The sequence below is a fragment of the Branchiostoma belcheri genome, unplaced genomic scaffold (genome assembly GCF_001625305.1).
Source record: "Branchiostoma belcheri isolate BF01 breed outbred unplaced genomic scaffold, Haploidv18h27 scaffold77, whole genome shotgun sequence".
NCBI classification, from domain to species: domain Eukaryota; kingdom Metazoa; phylum Chordata; class Leptocardii; order Amphioxiformes; family Branchiostomatidae; genus Branchiostoma; species Branchiostoma belcheri.
In genome coordinates this window covers 1,561,135-1,579,538 of record NW_017804431.1, presented here as the reverse complement: position 1 = coordinate 1,579,538, position 18,404 = coordinate 1,561,135, and the positions used below count along the sequence as shown (strand labels likewise).

Here is an 18,404-nt window from a genome sequence, read left to right as displayed (position 1 = left end):
AAAAAGATAAATGATTCATAAATTAGTACATTACATTTTGCTAACTATCTGATGTAGACACAAGTACTAGAAGTGACTAAATCTGCATGTTCAATCCCATTGCCCCCCCCCCTCAGGTCAGCACAGCAGCAGGGGATTCTGGGATACCTGAGGATGTGTCCTCTGTAGCTGGTGTCTCCACTGTTGCATCATGGGAGGATGTAGAGGAGGAGGCTAGACCATCACAGGCTAAACGAGCCAGACTTCAGCAGCAGCCTCCAGCACAGGTCACACCTACTTCACAGCAGGCTGAGCTACAGGAGGGCCCACTGAAGAGGCTGAGAGCCAGGCTACTGCAGCACAAGGACTCACCAACTGCACAGACATGGCTCAAGGCCTTCAGCTGCCTGGAGAGGGGGGCGGCCATGCTGACCAGCGGGGGGTACCAGGAGGGGGAGGTGGTGGAGCACCTGCTGGAGGGGTTTGTACTGATGGAGGTGGTGGCACCTAATGCTGTTAATACATTCCTGTATCACCAGTCCGGGCTGCAGCTGGACAGACCCAAGTTAAATCAGCTCACTTCCACACAGCTCCAGGCTAACCCTGACAGCTCCCCCTGTCTGCTCATACAGGCACTGCAGCTTCCCAATGGACACAGCCGACAGCAGGCCATAAACCAAGTGATTGGTGTTGTTTTACAGCATGGAGAAACAGACCCCATGTACAAACATCTGGCTTACATATACTGTGCTTTAGGTGATACAATATGGGAGACCACCAGACAACCAGCCCCAGCCCTATCTGCCTATGCCAGTGCCCTTATGCACAAATCTGACCACCTGCGACCCCTGTTCTATACAGCCTGGTGTTCCAGGAATGTGTCTGTCCCACAGGCCATCAGGCAGTTTCACCACTACATCCACACAGCTCCTACAGACCATCTCTGGGTGCCCATGGCTCATTACTACCTGGTTACCCTGTACGGCCGGCAGGACCCATCTGTCCACAGGGACAGAATCCTGCACCACTACAACATGGCCCAGCAGACTGACAGGAACAGGCTGCCAGGGTTTGCACCAGTCCCCAGTGTGGTAACAGACCCAGCCAGGAGGGTGTACGAACAAGTCATGGCACAGCCTCACTAGTGACAATTCAACACAATACAAAGACCAAGAAGTAATAATCTTACCTGCTGAATAAAACGAACTATTGCTGCCAAGATATTCCATTGCATTGCAATGTTTGCAATTCCAATAAATAATATTTGCAAATAAATAATTAAATACATGTAAAACAATTTATTACGTCAGACCATCAGATAAAACACATTTGGCCTTACAACAAATGGAACAAAAATTTGAATAGTTGAATAATCTTAGACAAAGAGTTGTCAGACAAAAAGTAGAGTCTTGAGCTGGTCCTTGAAAGTGTCTGTGAATAATTATCCACAGAAATCACATGCTGTTAGATATGTCAGACTTTTCACCCTCAGGCAAAAAGCCCCCCCTGGCAGAATACACAGGAACTGCAACACAATTGCAGACACAAGGTAGAGTCTTGAGCTGGTTCTTGGAAGTGTCTGAGGAGTTATCGACACAAATAACAAGCTGTCAGATATGTCAGACTTTTCATCCTTAGGCATAAAGCGCCCTGTATCCAGTACCATGCCTTAAAAGTTCTGTGCCTGAATGGATTATATGTGAGGGTTTATGGGTTATATGTGAGGGTTTATGGATTATATGTGAGGGTTATATAGGTTATATGTGAGGGTTATATGGGTTACATGTATATGTGAGGGTTATATGGGTTATATGTGAGGGTTATATGGGTTATATGTGAGGGTTATATGGGTTATATGTGAGGGTTTATGGATTATATGTGAGGGTTATATAGGTTATATGTGAGGGTTATATGGGTTACATGTATATGTGAGGGTTATATGGGTTATATGTGAGGGTTATATGGGTTATATGTGAGGGTTATATGGGTTATATGTGAGGGTTATATGGATTATATGTGAGGGTTATATGGGTCATATGTGAGGGTTAGGATCATGTACAGTTCTGAATACTAGAAGTGTATCTAAAAGAACATCATACACAGATATGCCAAATATGATACTTAAGTCTATGTCACACTAGTATACGCTATTGTAACATACAAAGTAAATTTAAAACAAACCCAATCATATTTTTGAATAGAAGACTGTAGAAATAAAACATCTGATGAGTGACCAGTAAGAAAAAAAAAGAGCGTAGTATATGAATTATTATTGTTGATTCAGAAACAGAATTGCCATCATATTTTTTTCAGGGTTTCATTGCACAACAGAAACATTCCCTATTCCAGCATGTGACAATAATGATTAATAACACCTCAATGGAGCTCAATGTAGACAAGACTTGATAGTTGATGCAGCCTTTTCTGACATAAAAAATATCCCCAGGGAGTAACCACATTGTTCTTTATGGCCACACCCTAAACAGTTGTATGAGTTCTGCATTCAAAGGTACATGTATAAAGTGGGGCATGGAGTATTGTTTCATATCCTCTACATAAGGTTTTGTAGGATTTGAAAATAGCTGAAAAAGCAAGAGATTAAAGTTTAGCATCAACAGCTCATGGTATAGTAGAATACAATGTAAAAGGCAATCATATTAAAAAAATAAACAGAGTAGAAATTTAAAAAAATATTGACCAGATCCAGAATGAAAGAAAAGAGACTGAAGAGTAACTGAATATGCCTTCAAAGATTTGCCACAGCATCTAGTGCCAAAACATTTCGGGTTGAAAATATCATATGACAGAAAGTCAAATACATTCAGGATGCCAATACCTTTAATATCTTAATGTAGCTAAGTACAGAAAACATGGCACCCCTTAACAACAGTTGGGACAGCCCTTTCTGATGTTAATATGTCCCCTGGGAAAGTTACCTTCCATGTACACATCCCTAATTAGTCTGGCTTCTTTCTTCTGTATTCAAGTGTATAGAGTGGGGTGTACCATATTGTTTGTCATCCAAAAAAAGGCTAAGTCACATTTAGAAAAAGATGAACAAGCAAAAGATTTGTACAACCAAGTCAGGCTATTGTGAACCCTATCATTAGTAAACTGTTGGTAAAAATAACACAACAGTGACATGGCCAGATACTTGTTCCAATATGATAACATATACACTAGTAAACTTGGCACCCCTCAATCAATAGTTGGTACAGCCAACACTGATAATTCCCAAGGGATATTTGCCTTGAATACCTTTCCAAAAGACCTTCTTTTCCATTCCAGTATATGTAGAGAGAGACGCTATTTTGTTTGTCGTCTAAAAAGGTTGTGTGCGACTTGAAAATAGTTCAACAAGTTAGAAAAGCAGGGCAAGCTGGAAATCTGGAAAGGTTGGAAACAAAATAGGATGGCAGAACAAGGAAGAGAGGATGTGCCTAGGGAAGGGCAGGGTGCAGCAGGACAACCGCAAGCCATACAACACCCTGCTGTTCAACCACCTGTAGCACAACCACCTGCTGCACAACCACCTGCTGTACAACCACCTGCTGTACAACCACCCGCTGTACAACCACCTGCTGTACAACCACCTGCTGTACAACCTCAACCTGCACAACCAGCACCTGTACAACTCCCAGCAGTTGAGCTGGAGCTACAACTGCCCAGGCAATGGGGCAGGGCTGTCCTCAGAATCTACAATGAACGCTTGGCAGTGGGGGTTGGAGTTGCTGCAGGCTTTGGGATCGGCATTGCAGCCTTCTACTTTGGCAACCCCGATCCTGCACTGCAGGCGATCCGCCGGGCTATCGAGCGGAGAAACCCCGACAACCCTGACCAGCCAGCCGACCCACATGTGGGGGAGGGGGCACAGGAAGGCTCCCTCCTGGTTCCTGTCTACTTCTACTCCCAGCTGGGCTACCAATACTTCACCTCCATCCTGAACGGCCCCTTCCTCAAGGCCTGCCTACAGACAGAGCTGGAGAAGGTCGGCTATAAGGAGCCCATCGACGTGAGCGTGGAGAAGTGGGAGCTACCAAACCTGCCAGAGGGGGGAGCAGGGCTGCTGATGGGGATGATGGGGGAGGAGAGAGTTCTGGGCTGGCTGGCAGAGTTACCTGAGAAGGTAGGCTCTTAATAAATACTTCATTATCAGAAGTTACTAGTCTGTAGGAAAATTGACTAGTAAACACATATATATATATATATAGCACATTGTAGAGCCAACTGGTATGGGTAAAGAAATACCAGCAGAAGTCAATTAAACAAATCATCAGCACTTTGCTGCTTATGTTGAAAGGTGTAATGTTACCTGAAAAGTTCAAAGTCATTGGGTGACATATAAGTTACATTGAGATGCAATCTTTTAAAACAATACATTCATTTCAATGAAAGTTACAGACTGTTGACCTAGTTTAGTTGATCTAAATTAATGTTATGTACGAATATGGGACTTTAATGCCTGAGATAAAGATAAAATGATTCATAAATTAGTACATACATGTATATTTTGCTGACTATTTGATGTAGACACAAGTACTAGAAGTGACTAAATCTGTATGTTGAACCCTTCTCCCCCCCCCCTCAGGTCAGCACAGCAGCAGGGGATTCTGGGATACCTGAGGATGTGTCCTCTGTAGCAGGTGCCTCGACTGTTGCATCAAGGGAGGATGTAGAGGAGGAGGCTGGACCATCACAGGCTGAACAAGCCAGACTTCAGCAGCAGCCTCCAGCACAGGTCACTTCACAGCAGGCTGAGCTACAGGAGGGCCCACTGAAGAGGCTGAGAGCCAGGCTACTGCAGCACAAGGACTCACCGACTGCACAGACACTGCTCAAGGCCTACAGCTGCCTGGAGAGGGGGGCGGCCATGCTGACCAGCGGGGGGTACCAGGAGGGGGAGGGGGTGGAGCACCTGCTGGAGGGGGTCATACTGATGCAGGGGGTGTCACCTGGTGCTGTAAATACAGCCCTGTATCACCAGTCCATGCTGCACCTGGACAGACCCAAGTTAAATCAGCTGACTTCCACACAGCTCCAGGCTAACCCTGACAGCTCCCCCTGTCTGCTCATACAGGCACTGCAGCTTCCCTATGGACACAGCCGACAGCAGGCCATAAACCATGTGATCGACATTGTCCTACAGCATGGAGAAACAGACCCCATGTACAAACATCTGGCTTTCATATACTGTGCTTTAGGCTATACAATATTGCAGATCACCAGACAACCGGCCCCAGCCCTATCTGCCTTTGCCAGTGCCCTTATGTACAAATCTGACCACCTGGTAACCCTGTTATTCACAGCAGTGTGTTCCATGTATGTGTCTGTCCCACAGGCCATCAGGCAGTTTCACCACTACATCCACACAGCTCCTACAGACCATCCCTTGGTGCCCAGGGCTCATTACTTCCTGGTTACGCTGTACAGCCAGCAGGACCCATCTGTCCACAGGGACAGAATCCTGCACCACTACAACATGGCCCAGCAGACTGACAGGAACAGGCTGCCAGGGTTTGCACCAGTCTCCAGTTGGCTAACTGTGGATGCCAGGAGGGTGTATGAACAAGTCATGGCACAGCCTCACTAGTGACAATTCAACACGATGCAAACATCAAAACAATCATCTAATTTTACCTGCTAAATAAAACAATCTATTGTCAGGTACAGACAAAATATCTGCAACCTTATTCAACCTATTTATTGAGGTGGAATAAAAACATATTAAGTTGAATAAGTCTTATGCTTTGCATCTTAGTTTATCAATTGTATATAGAAAATAAGGACTGAACATACATGTATTTCCTTCCTACATAATGTTTCCTTCATCATGTAAGTTTGGGTGTACAATTACTTAATAATTTGTATGTATTGTTTAAAGTAAAGCAAATTTTAACTAGTAATACTAAAGCTACATTGCCCTGATGGCAGTCACTTGACTGCTATATGACTGGTGAGAGAGAGAGGGTGAGAATACTATGAAAAACAGGAATAAAAGGATTTTAAATAAGGTTTTAGATTGGAATCTAACCTACCAATTTCATAACCATTAGTAGGACTACATGAAATGAAGTGTTAGGCAAAGAATTGTGAATTCATTTCGTAGGTACCACTGGAAGAATTATAATACCACTGCAAATGTTTCAAGACTTAGAGAATCAAAGTTGTTCTCTAGCCTAAATAATGCAAATTTAAAATAGTTGCATATATTTCAACCCTAAGAGTAATAAATTTATTATCCAATGTAGAAAACTGCAAAATAAAACCACATGTACAAACAGTTCAAGACTTACACATCAATACAGAAATCATTCTCTCACCTGCGAGTTTCATGAACATGGGAAGCACCACGCTGTAGGCTCCTTCACTGAAGAACTCGTTCCACTCTGTGAAAAGATTCCCGGGAAGTTCCTTTCCTTTCTTCCCTCTGTGATTCACCAGGAAGTCTGCTATTGTGGACAGAAGGTTGAAGGACTCTATACTGAACGCTGTGGTCAGAAAACTGACGTGGTCTTCACTCAGACTTTCACTGCAAGACTTGAGGAAGAAAACACAATAAGTGATCGTTGAAGAGGTTCATCAGTAAAATTAACAGTTAGTAGAATATTCTTCAATCAGTGACTGTTTTTGAAAGGTAGAAACACGTACATGTACTCTGTGATCAAGATGTACAGTCCACATCGAAAATTTGGAGGTACGTGTTTCTACCTTTCAAACAGTCACTGATTGAAGATTGGCCAGGAAGTAAGCTATCATGGTCAGGAAACTGATGTTGTCTTCACCAAGACTTTCACCGCAAGACTATGGACAAAATGCATAACAATATTATGTTATTATAATTCTTTGTGATTCACCAGGAAGTCAGCTATCATAAGGTAGTGTTTGTTGTGTGTTGTATTCAATTTGTTAAATAGGAAAGATAAGATTAGTGCTAATCAGTAAAAAGCCTAATGCAAACAGTTTTTAAATAATGTAAAAAGTACACAATTCAGCAAAGCTGCGATGTACATTCAATGCCTGATCAAAAGGATTAAATAAACCCTTCATTCATTCATTCATTCATTCATTCATCCATTCATTCATTTATTCATTCATTTATTCATCATGGAAAGCAGGCTGTAGGACTCTGGATCTATACTAAATACTGTAGTCAAGAAATTGACATGGTCTAATGTTCACTGCAAGACATACACGTAAGGTAAAACCTCACTAATGACTTTAAAATTTTTACCTGTAGAAAGGCCACCACACTGCACAGAACAAAGTCCCAGTTGTCCTGAGTGAACTTCACTCCTGGCCACTATCCAACCTTCATCAACGTAAAAACCTCAATAGTTTTACGTTTAACCTTTATCAATGTGAAAATCTCACTAGTGTTACCTGTAGGAAGGCCACCACACTGCACAGAACGAAGTCCCAGTTGTCCTGAGTAAAGTTGACCCCTGCCCTCTCCACCAGACAGCCCAGGAACCGCAGGGCTTCCACGTTTGTGGTCACCTGGTCTGCAGGGGCCTCTCCTACATGGCTGGGGAAAAAATAAAACATTTAAACAGATTATAAACACTTACACCATACATACCAGCGAGTTTCCTCCAGGTCTCTGCTCTTAGTTGAAATTACCAAAAACCTAAATCTTGTGGAAATTGGCAGTACCAATTATATAAAATTTGTTTGGAGGTTCATGTGCATGTACACACAAATGGACACACAAGAAATTGCTCACGTGCATACTGTACCAACACACACACACATACACTGTAGTCATGTAGTTACATGAACACACAGAGGCTAGCAGACACATACATGATCACAACATGGAGACAAACACACAAACAGACACAAGATAGTTTGCATAGTTTCCATAAGAAACCCTCACCAGTTGAATATGAACACACACACACACAGTCATAGATGAACACAGACACAGACACTTACACACTCACACTCAAAGCTCTCTAATTGCAGTGCAATCTTGTCATTTCTATATGATTGTGGAGTATGTGTAATACATGTATGTGTTTTGGAATCCAGGAAGACTAGTTGCTCTTGCTGTAACAGTTGCTTTTGCAACTAATGGACATCCTTATGAAGCAAGTTTAATCTGTAATTTCCAACACAACAAAATGGACTCACCCAAATTTTCGACTGTACAACTCCAGTCTTTGTCAGGGAATGAGCAATCCACCGTTTCTGTGACTCATTCCTTGACAAAGACTGGAGTTGTACAGTCGAAAATTTGGGTGAATCCTAACAAAAGTATCGAGTATCAAGTACCAGTTGAACAGGAAGACGTCGTCCTCCCCTTCTCTCCATGCAGCCAGCTCGTTCAGCACACTGATGAGAACCTCCCAGTTGGCGCTGACGTTGGAGGAGTGACCAAGGCACTTGGACAGCACGGCTAGAGCTCCTACACCACCTGGTACAAACAAGTATAAGTAGCTAGTGAAAAAACTTAATTTCTCAGTCCGGAAGAACTTATCACATTATAACACCACTCATTTTATGTCATATTAGTCATTTTATGTTGAAGTTATTCATTTTGTATTTGTTCCTTCAACCTATACGTTTTTCAGCAATGGATCTTATAAGCCTGTATGTGCTTGCCATCCAATTCTCATAAATCAATGTGAATAAAATAAAAATAATAGAAAAAACTTTCATTGCATTTTTCACAATCAGGATCTACATGCTACTCAAGATTAGAGGTTACACCACTCAGGCTTCAATAATACTGAAGATGGCCGTCACCATGGTAACTGGTGCTGTAGCAGACACCCTGTGGTGTTGGGTTACATTATGTAGCAAGTGGCAGGGCAGAACTGGAGGGGCTGGTCACCATATACTAGTATATGAATGTGTTTGAGTAAAAAAAAAAATATGTAGCTTGTTGGGCTAGAACGTAGACATTATATGTATTTTGCTTTACAAAATTAACATTTTACCGTACCTAAAAGTCTAAATGTCTTGTACTAACAGAGGACTATGTACCTGTATGACAAGCTACACATTGCCTACATGTAAGTGTTCACATAAAGGGCTTGACACTTCTGATGTACCTGACACTTTGTTGATATCGTCCCTCTGACAGCTGAGCACCTTGGCTGCGTGAACCTCCAGCACCAGGGTTGTGTCTTCCTGGGACAGCAGGGGTACTATGGTCTGTAGGGTGTGCAGGGATGCCTGGTCCAACTCTGAGAACCTGGAACATAAAACACACAGGTGGTTAATCTACATGAACATGACTGTATGTTCCATAGAGTACTACATGTAGTGTGGTGTCTTCCTGGGACAGCAGGGGAACTATGGTCTGTAGGGTGTGCAGGGACGCCTGGTCCAACTCTGAGAACCTGGAACATAAAACACACAGGTGGTTAATCTACATGAACATGACTGTATGTTCCATAGAGTACTACATGTAGTGTAGTGTCTTCCTGTGACAGTAGGGGAACTATGGTCTGTAGGGTGTGCAGGGACGCCTGGTCTAACTCTGAGAACCTGGAACATAAAAACACAGGTGGTTAATCTACATGTACATGTATGTTCCATGGGGTACTAGTTTGGTGTCTTCCTGGGACAGTAGGGGAACTATGGTCTGTAGGGTGTGCAGGGAGGCCTGGTCTAACTCTGAAAACCTGGAACATAAAACACACAGGTGGTTAATCTAGAATGGTACCTTCCTGGGACACAGGCTGGTCTGTAAGGTTTGAAGTGATGCCTAATCAAGCTCTGAGAACCTGGAACAACACTGGATGGTATTAATCTACTGTATCTAATCTATGCTCTATAGAGAACTAGTGTGCCCCTAATGTAGTTGGTGACAGCGAGTTCCACTCTACAATAATAGGAAAATGATTTTTGAACACCTCAATCCTTGGTTAATGACTCTTGTACTTTCCTCCCAAACAGTGAGGCATACTGAGAGTGGCTTCTAACACCCAAACTGTGTCTCAGACTACTAATGTCTTACAGGAACGCATCACACACTTAAGATCTAAAGTTCAGAGATAGAGATGTTAATCTTTGCTCCTCAGAGTACTAAGTGTGCCCCTACTGTGCTTGGTGTCAGTCGTGTCAGCTTGGTTGATAACTCTCTTGAAGTCACAATCTTTGTCTTAGACTGCTAATGTATTAACACATCACATACTTAAGACCTAAAGTTTAGAGTAAGAGAGCTTACCTGTCGAGCCCCCCACAGAGCTGTAAGACGTCAGTTTTCTGCTGTTTCCTCTTGCTGTGCCTCCTGTACCTGCTGTACAGGTAACCAAAACTCAGCGACCACAGACCACCCTGCTCCAAGGACCTGGGGGAGACAGACACAAAGCTTTTACCAATGGAAACTACATGTATTATTACTAGTGCTTACTAGTAATTAACCTTACAATATATGCATACTTGGCCTTATTCCTGGCAACCAAGAACCTTTTCTGGGTCCATGATAAATATACATAAAATCATAATGCCAGGACTACATGTAGTTTGCTAGATGTAAACAATGTACATGTAAAATTGCGTAAAATGATTACGAACTACGCAAAATTTTTGCTGCTGATTGTGAATTACGTAACATTCTCAGAGATGATTACGAACAATGTTGCGTTATGGCTAAGGTACAGATTATGAATAACGATTTTGGGCAACTGCTTATTGATTACAAAGACTAAAAAGGCCTGATTACACCTTATGAAAAAAGAACATGCAGGCCTTCATGAATTGTGTACAGCAGTTGTACCTTTTAGCTGCCATGGACAGCAGCTGTTATGTAGAAGTTACCTTTTAGCTGCCATGGACAGCAGCTGTTATATAGCAGTTACCTTTTAGCTGCCATGGACAGCAGCTGTTATGTAGAAGTTACCTTTTCGCTGCCATGGACAGCAGCTGTTATGTAGAAGTTACCTTTTAGCTGCCATGAACAGCAGCAGTTATGTAGAAGTTACCTTTTCGCTGCCATGGACAGCAGCTGTTCCCAGTCGTCGTGCTGTACCTTGGACAGCAGAGGCAGCAGTGCATAGTACAGCAGTTCCAGCCCAAGAAGCAAGGGCGAGCCCCTGTGTGGCTGGTGCAACAGACCCTAAAGGGTAAAAAAACAAGTTACAAACATGTCTGTTGAAAATAACACATTTTAAGGCCGCTACTAACCTGGATCATGGCTGATGATACTACACATTTCTTTCATTTCAGAACTGTACAAATGGGTGCAAAACAAGTTACAAACATTTTTGATAAAAATAACATATTCCAAAGCTTATGTCAGTGAAGGTAGGACATCAAGGTAATAAGATACCAATAAATAAGATTCCAAAAACCATATCCAATTGCTTGAGTAACTGTTTTTTGCCATATTTTAAGCTTATAAACTAAAAATTTTCTTTTTTTAATTCTGATGTACTTTTGAGCCCCAATATCAACATTAGAAAAATACAACTCCCAAACTGTGTTTTTTTTTTAAATTCAAAGCAATTTTCACAAATAATGAGTGACACAAATATTGCAAATGTTTAATATCAAAGAATTTTTTGTCAGTTATGCAAATGATTTAAGCTGGATATCGCATATTTAATCCAACAAAAATATTTGGAGTCCTACTTCTAAGCTGAAAGAGCGCGTTTTTATTTCAAAGAATTGCCTACTACAACTCCCAAACTGTGTCTTGGACTACTAAAAATAATAATCTTCTAAACTTACATGCTTCCCTGTAGCAGCATTGCACCATTCCCACACGCATCATACAGTTAGGAAAACTTACATGGTAGCCAAACTAATGAATCTTAGACTACTAATGTCTAAAAGTATCATATCCTAGTTTTCCTACACTTCTCACCTGGTATCCAGTGTGCCCCTTCCCTGTAGCAGCATTGCACCATTCCCACACATACACCACCTCCAGTACAACATCCAGGTACATCTCTCCCCCCAAACTCTGTCTCAGACTAGCAGCAAACGTCTTGTCGTCCCCCCTAGCGCTAGACTCCCCGCTAGACACCCTGCTAGTCCTCGGGCTCTCACGGAACTCCGGGATTGAGGTCATGTGATCAGACAGGTGGAAATCCTTCAGATCAAGGCTCAGCGAGTTCCGGCTTTCGTCCGAACTTTCCGACACGCCGCGCTCCGAGCTCTCGGAAAACCTGGAGTCCCTGAAGTCGTCCGATTCACTGAAGGAGCTGCTTCCAACGCCGAACAGGATTTTATCGGACAGACCGCTCATGGCGAAAATGTTCCCGCGTTGGAGGTTACCTAGGAGACGACCCACAAAGATGGCGACAGGCAGGAGGTCGGGGATGGGAGGGGCGGTGTCCGACTGGGGCGGGTTCGGAATCGTGGAGAAGTAGAGCGAGGCGTCCAACATGCGGGCCAGGGTCCACTGTGGGGAAAGGGTGAACATGATTAGGGCTCATTATTTACTAGTATTTATATCATTTACTTTATTACCATCATTTGTTACATATTTTTTATACAGTTTTTTATACAGCCAATTTATTTGTCACATGAAATACCAAGTCTTCTTTGCATTGCACGCTTTGTGCTTAGTATGCTTTCATATAGTATGTAATAATAATAGCCTAGATGCCAAGCAGTTTTCAGGACTAGTACACAATCCAGCTCCCAGTAATTAGAACCTGACAAGCTAGTGGTAAACTTTGGCAGTTGGCCCTGGAGCCGAGGAGCTACCCTGTATACTGGCCCTAACAGTCTGGCACCCAGGCTAGCCCTGGAGCCAAGAAGCTAGCCTGTATATATTAGCCCTTGGAACGGTCTGGCACCCAGGCTATTTGAAAAATGCCTCAGTGTCAATAGGTAGTCCCTGGATAAGTAAAATAAATAAAACAATCATCACCATCATCATGTCTCCGGATTATACTAATCTGGTGAGGTACACTTGATAAAGTTACTCCAGTATGTCCTATCCCTCATAGCGGACACTAATGCAGTCCCTGCGAGACCATTGTCTCTCTCTAACATTGACAAAAGTGTAGTATAATGACGTCCCACTCTACGTCTCCCAGTAGGAAGCCACTGTACTAGTCTACCAGCTGGTTCGTTACTACGTTAATAAAACAATACCCTGTACCTGTTCAGAAACTGCCCCCCTCAGTGTCTCCCACTCCTCCTTACTGGGCACCAGCAGCCTCACAAACTCCACCACAGCAGGGTTCAGCTCCGGTGGAGCGCCCCCCTCCCCCTCTGTCTCCACCTCAGCTAGAGCCGCTGCCATGGTGGTCACAAGGCTCAGGGAGGCACTGGCCAGACTCTGGACACTGTAGGGTGGGAATAAAGAAACTGAATCAAATTATATTAAATTGATGCCAAAAAACAGCTATCGGTACTTAAGAAACCTGCATTTCTCCTGTGGTCTCTAGTGTCAATGACGAAAGGTAGTGGATGCTACCATTTCCAAAATCATATCCAGTTGCTTGAGTAACTGTTTTTTGCGTATCTTATTACCTGGGTGTCTAACCTTCACTAACAATATTCAATTTATAATGTGCTAGTGTCAAATGGCTAAATGCATAACATTTACAATCACATGGCCTAAAAAGCTACTGCTCTGTTTATCTTTAATCAAATGCATTCATACACGAGGTGATCAGCCCCTCCAACTCTGTCCTGCAACTTGCTACATAATGTAACCCAACACCACAGGGTGTCTGCTACAGCACAAGTTACCATGGTTACAGCCACCTAGCCTAGTCCTGGTCATTGACCTTATTGTTTAGAAAGGAAGAAGAGGAAACAGAGCAAAAACAATGTTTTCCTTCTGTGAAGGTAATATATTTTAAATACAAACGGTCAAATGAGTGTAACACAAAAAGAACGTACTGATCCAGTTTCTGCTGGTTCTGTCTAAGAGACTGTTTGATCCAGCCGGCGGCCTTGCAAAAGAATCCCTGTTCGTTTAGTAGGCCACCGCGGTCAGCTATCAGTGCCTGCACCCCGCTGCACCAGGTTTCATGCAGCTTGGTCTTCACTGGATCTACAATAAAAATTACACGAATTAGCTCCAATATTTTGATAAATTATCAATAGAAACAAATAGGTAACAGTTTTAAGACAATTATTGTATACTATAAATTGATGATGAAACATACGCGTTATATAAAATTAAGGTATTAAGTGCCAGTGTTTCGATCGTGGGTGTCTCCATGTTGTCTTGAAGCGGGCTTTCTGTTGGTATGAGGTGTTGGTGATGCTCAACCCAACATATCTCATAAGGGACAGTCGTTAGGCTCAAAGTAAGACTGCAAAACCACTATACCATCAAAAACGTACTGCATGCCATTTAAATGCTGTAAGAGTTACTGTGAAAGGGAAAAGAACTCGTACCCTGCCACTTGTGTTGCCCACTTGCGCTGATCTGGAATAAACTAAGCAGGAGGTCCTCTGATGAAGGCACCAGGAGACAGCCCTGAAAAATAATAGAGAAAGGTTTTAACATATCACAGAATATTCACATCATTTCACATACACACACGTATCACAAACACACACACACACACACAATCTCTCTCACACACACACACTCACACACACACACACACACACACACGTATCACACACACACACACTCACACACACACACACACACACACACACACACACACACACGTATCACACACACACACACACAATCTCTCTCACACACACACACACACAGACAGACACACACAAACACATGCAAATTGCAAAGAGAAGCCTGAAACAGAATTTTACAGTAACTTACCGGTACAGAAGAGAAGAAGCTGTTGGCCACGTCACAGATGAAGCCCACACACTTGTGCAGCTGCTCGGGGTCCTCGCTCAGCTGGTGTCCGTCGCGTGGAAGTGCCTGTTGGAATGTCTGCAGGATCTTCTCCAGGTATTCAGGAGCCAGGACGGATTCTGAACAAGGAAACATGTATCAAGTTTACATTACACACACACACACGCACACACACACACACACACACACACAATTTCTTTTTTAATTTCGTTGATACATGTATTTTGCTGTATAAAGCAAACACCCTTAACAGTCAATTTGCCATATTTTTAATGAAAAATTTCTGTTTAGCACCAAGGACAGAGCAAATAAATAATTTGTATGGACTTGATTAAGGTCATCATTTTCAGCACCAAGGACAGACCAAATATCATGAACTGATGTGAAGTACCCCCACCCCTGTAGGGTTTGTCCTGATAGCTGCACACTTGGGGAACCTACCATTGTCATCCCCAGAGGAGAGGCAGAGACTGAGCAGTTCCTAGCTATTCTGTCAGCTGTCCCTTGCTTTCCCCTTGCTGTTTCCCTTGCTGTCCACACCCATTACACCCCCTAGCCCTGTACGGCTCAAACTGATAGCTGCACACTTGGGGAACCTACCATTGTCATCCCCGGAGGAGAGGCAGAGACTGAGCAGTTCCCAGCTGTCCTCGCTGTCCTGAGCTGTCCCGTGCTGTTCCCCTTGCTGATCCCCCTGCTGTTGGAAGCTGTCTGAGCATAGCTGCTGTGCCAGGGACAGCATGCGGTTCCCCAGGGTCGGGCTGCGAAGCCACTTGTGCAGCGGATGGGAGTCAGGCACGGCTACACCCTGTGGGGGGGGGGGGGGCAAAGTGTGGTATAGTCAAACCATTACACAGCAGCTTAGAAGTATGAATTACATTTAAATAAAGAAACAAGCCATTAATTAATACATATTTTTCCATTTACAGCACTCACCTATTTACACCTATTTACAGCACTCACCTATTGCAAAACAACTAAACTTACCAGTATTAAACCTATGTTTATAAAACATACCTTTTGCACAATCCACTGTACTGCTTGTATCCCATTGCACTCCTGTTAGAATATAAGAGATGAAGGCAATCAGACAGTTAGTAAAATTTCTCTGTCTTACTAGAATTTGAAATCTGAGTTGAAAATACAATCCCAACCAAGAAAAAAATCCTGAAACAAGTTACTACTTGTTTACCATTGCACCCTGTATGAGATACAAGAGATAAAGACAGCAAAACATACATTCAAATCTCTCGTAACATAAAATCTGAATTGAAAATACACGTAAAAAACTATCCTGAAGCGTGTTGTTACCTGTATAACAGTGTCCACCAGTTTAAACTTCTGCTCCTGCCCCTCACAACACTCCACCAGCGCAAACAGGATGGTCACCAGGTGTTCCATGGTCTGTCCAGACATGTCTGTTTCCATGGCAACCACTGCATCCTCCCTCTGTATCCATGGCAACAGCACCACGGAGAAGAACTCCCCGACGACCTCCTCCTGGGAATCGTCGACCTTCCCGCCTTCTGCATCGACCTTGAATAGTTCCGTGAAGAGGTGACGACAGGGAAACGCTTTCACCATCCGGGCGAGGAAGGTAAGATGGGGGAGGGAATTCTCCTCTCTCGTGATTTTCAGCGCACTTTTGGATAAAGAACAGACGAGCTCCAACATGGGGCCGTCTTTCAGAGTGGCTTCGGGATCGTTCGTACCACCACTACTAGTTCTTTCTGTGTCCGTACCACCTGTTTCGCCAGAGGTAGGCCTGTGTAAGGGCGAGGTTTTCACTCTCGCGCCGTGGTGGGCGCCATGGTCGTCGGAAATGGAAAACGTGACCCTGCTAGTCCTTTTGGAGAGCCTGTGTTTTGTGGAGGGGGTTCGGATGCACTCCAGAAGGCTGGCCACGTTGTTCAGGACTTGGTGAACCGTCTTGGAGTCGCCTTCCATCTTCAGCTGGGCTGAGCACACTGGACCCAGGTTCCTTACACAGAAGAGAAAGTAGTCAGGATAGCTAGTATCAGTGATAGCCAGGCTAGGCACCCAGAATTGAATGGTTCCTAGGAATATCATAGAGTGGAACTCATCATTGAATAGAGCAAAGGCATGTGTGTGTGTGTGTGTGTGTGTGTATGTGTGTAGGGTTGGGGTTGGGGTTGGGGTTGGGGTTGGGGCTGGGGCTGGGGCTAGGGCTAGGGCTAGGGCTAGGGTTAGGGTTAGGGTTAGGGTTAGGGTTAGGGTTAGGGTTAGGGTTAGGGTTAGGGTTAGGGTTAGGGTTAGGGCTAGGGTTAGGTCTAGTTCTAGGGTTAGGGTTAGGGTTAGGGTTAGGGTTAGGGTTAAGGTTGGAGTTAGAGTTAGGGTTAGGGTTCTGTGTATGTGTGTGTGCATGAGCTTGTGATACAATACAGACCTCCATAGAAGCGTGAGAAGCCTCTGGTATGTATAATGCGTGTCAGAGTCTGGCTGGCTTCGTTTGTCCATGTAGGAGATGAGATCAGCCACCATGGGGTGGAGGGGAGACGTGCTGAGACGAGACTTGTGCTCAACCAGGGAGGCCTGCACTACAGGCATCAACTAGCAGGATAGAAAAACATTAAAACAACGGGCATCAACCACCGGGACAGGCAAAAAACATTAGAGATTACATGTACATGTATTGATGCAAAATTTTGTTTATGCATTTCATAACAGTGATGAAGAAAACGTTACTGCTCACTCCCTGAAACTGTGTGCCAAAGTACAGACTGTATCCTCAGAAACTGCTGTTTTTGTTCTTAATTCAGCACAATTTTACTGTATCCAAGAAACTAAATTGGTGTGGCCTTACACATTGCTAAAGATACAACACGAAATGGGAGGACGCCCAATAAAAAAAAGCTCAGCCCCTGATGGAGAGATTGTGTGACACAAGCTACGTTAGAGGTGTATAGCCACAGGCTCTCAGGGAGGAGGGCCAGTCAGCCCCTGATAACAAGAGATTGTACAATGAATAACACAGACTAGTGTGGCTTGCACTAAAACATTACCTGGTCGAGCACGAGATGGTTCTGTATAGCGTGTGCCTCTGGCTCCTCGCCGGTGTTGTTGACTAGGCAGTACCGCAGACACTCCATAAAGGCAGACACCACAGCGCCCCGTTCTCGACTGTTGTACTGTACATGCTCGCTGCTTAACCTGAACAAAACACAGGAAAATCAACGTCAAACCCTAACCCTAAACCAACAGCGTTGCATCCCACCAACCCTAACCCTAAAGCCCCCTCTCATTGTCTCAACTGTTGTACTGAATATGATCACTGCTTAACCTGAACCACAACGTACACAGGGAAATCAACATGATTGCAAGGAATAACTGTAACAGTTGTTTTGTACTTTCTTTTAGAGTTTGATGAGCTCACACAGGCATTTAAGGGGTGAGACATGTAAAACCTTCATTTAATTTCATCCATTCACCCATCCATTCATCCATCCACTCCTTTTCTTACTCGATCTTGAAATTATTGAAGAACAGCTAAAAAGCTTTCCTTGCACTTCCACTTAAAATCATTCATTCACTCATTCACTCATTCACTCCCTCCCTCCCTCACCCCCCCCCCCTCACCCCCATCTTGACTGTTGTTGAAGAACTCCCTGGTAGAAGCCCCGTTCCTGCCCCCGATGACGTCACGCTGGGG

At 43.7% G+C, this 18,404-nt stretch overlaps 3 protein-coding genes across 3 annotated transcripts in view; 2 read left to right on the top strand and 1 right to left on the bottom strand.

Annotated features, from left to right (window-relative positions):
• LOC109485613 overlaps nt 1–1,133 on the top strand; it is a 1,755-nt gene extending 622 nt beyond the window's left edge. Inside the window, exon 2 of the mRNA XM_019789299.1 lies at nt 117–1,133. Within this exon, the coding sequence (XP_019644858.1) occupies nt 117–1,124 (1,008 nt within the window). The 3' untranslated portion in view covers nt 1,125–1,133. The remainder of the gene's footprint in view (nt 1–116) is intronic.
• LOC109485614 (E3 ubiquitin-protein ligase listerin-like) overlaps nt 1–18,404 on the bottom strand; it is a 36,387-nt gene that overhangs the window by 8,276 nt on the left and 9,707 nt on the right. Inside the window, 18 exon segments of the mRNA XM_019789300.1 lie at nt 6,300–6,516; nt 7,360–7,504; nt 8,254–8,395; nt 9,036–9,178; nt 10,157–10,279; nt 10,914–11,047; nt 11,798–12,337; nt 13,046–13,232; nt 13,795–13,948; nt 14,299–14,380; nt 14,696–14,853; nt 15,335–15,542; nt 15,752–15,793; nt 16,046–16,715; nt 17,142–17,305; nt 17,758–17,905; nt 18,216–18,241; nt 18,398–18,404. The exon segment at nt 18,398–18,404 is cut by the window's right edge and continues 89 nt beyond it. Of these exon segments, the coding sequence (XP_019644859.1) occupies nt 6,300–6,516; nt 7,360–7,504; nt 8,254–8,395; nt 9,036–9,178; nt 10,157–10,279; nt 10,914–11,047; nt 11,798–12,337; nt 13,046–13,232; nt 13,795–13,948; nt 14,299–14,380; nt 14,696–14,853; nt 15,335–15,542; nt 15,752–15,793; nt 16,046–16,715; nt 17,142–17,305; nt 17,758–17,905; nt 18,216–18,241; nt 18,398–18,404 (3,290 nt within the window).
• Nucleotides 3,392–5,569, top strand: LOC109485612. The gene is made up of 2 exons (XM_019789298.1): nt 3,392–4,105; nt 4,568–5,569. The coding sequence occupies exons 1-2, from the start codon at nt 3,392–3,394 to the stop codon at nt 5,567–5,569; spliced, it is 1,716 nt and encodes a 571-aa protein (XP_019644857.1).

Coding starts and splice junctions, on each gene's coding strand:
- LOC109485612 (XM_019789298.1), top strand. CDS start 3,392: ATGGCAGAACAAGGAAGAGAGGATGTGCCTAGGGAAGGGCAGGGTGCA. Junction 4,106..4,567: donor TGGCAGAGTTACCTGAGAAG/GTAGGCTCTTAA, acceptor CCCCCCCCTCAG/GTCAGCACAGCAGCAGGGGA.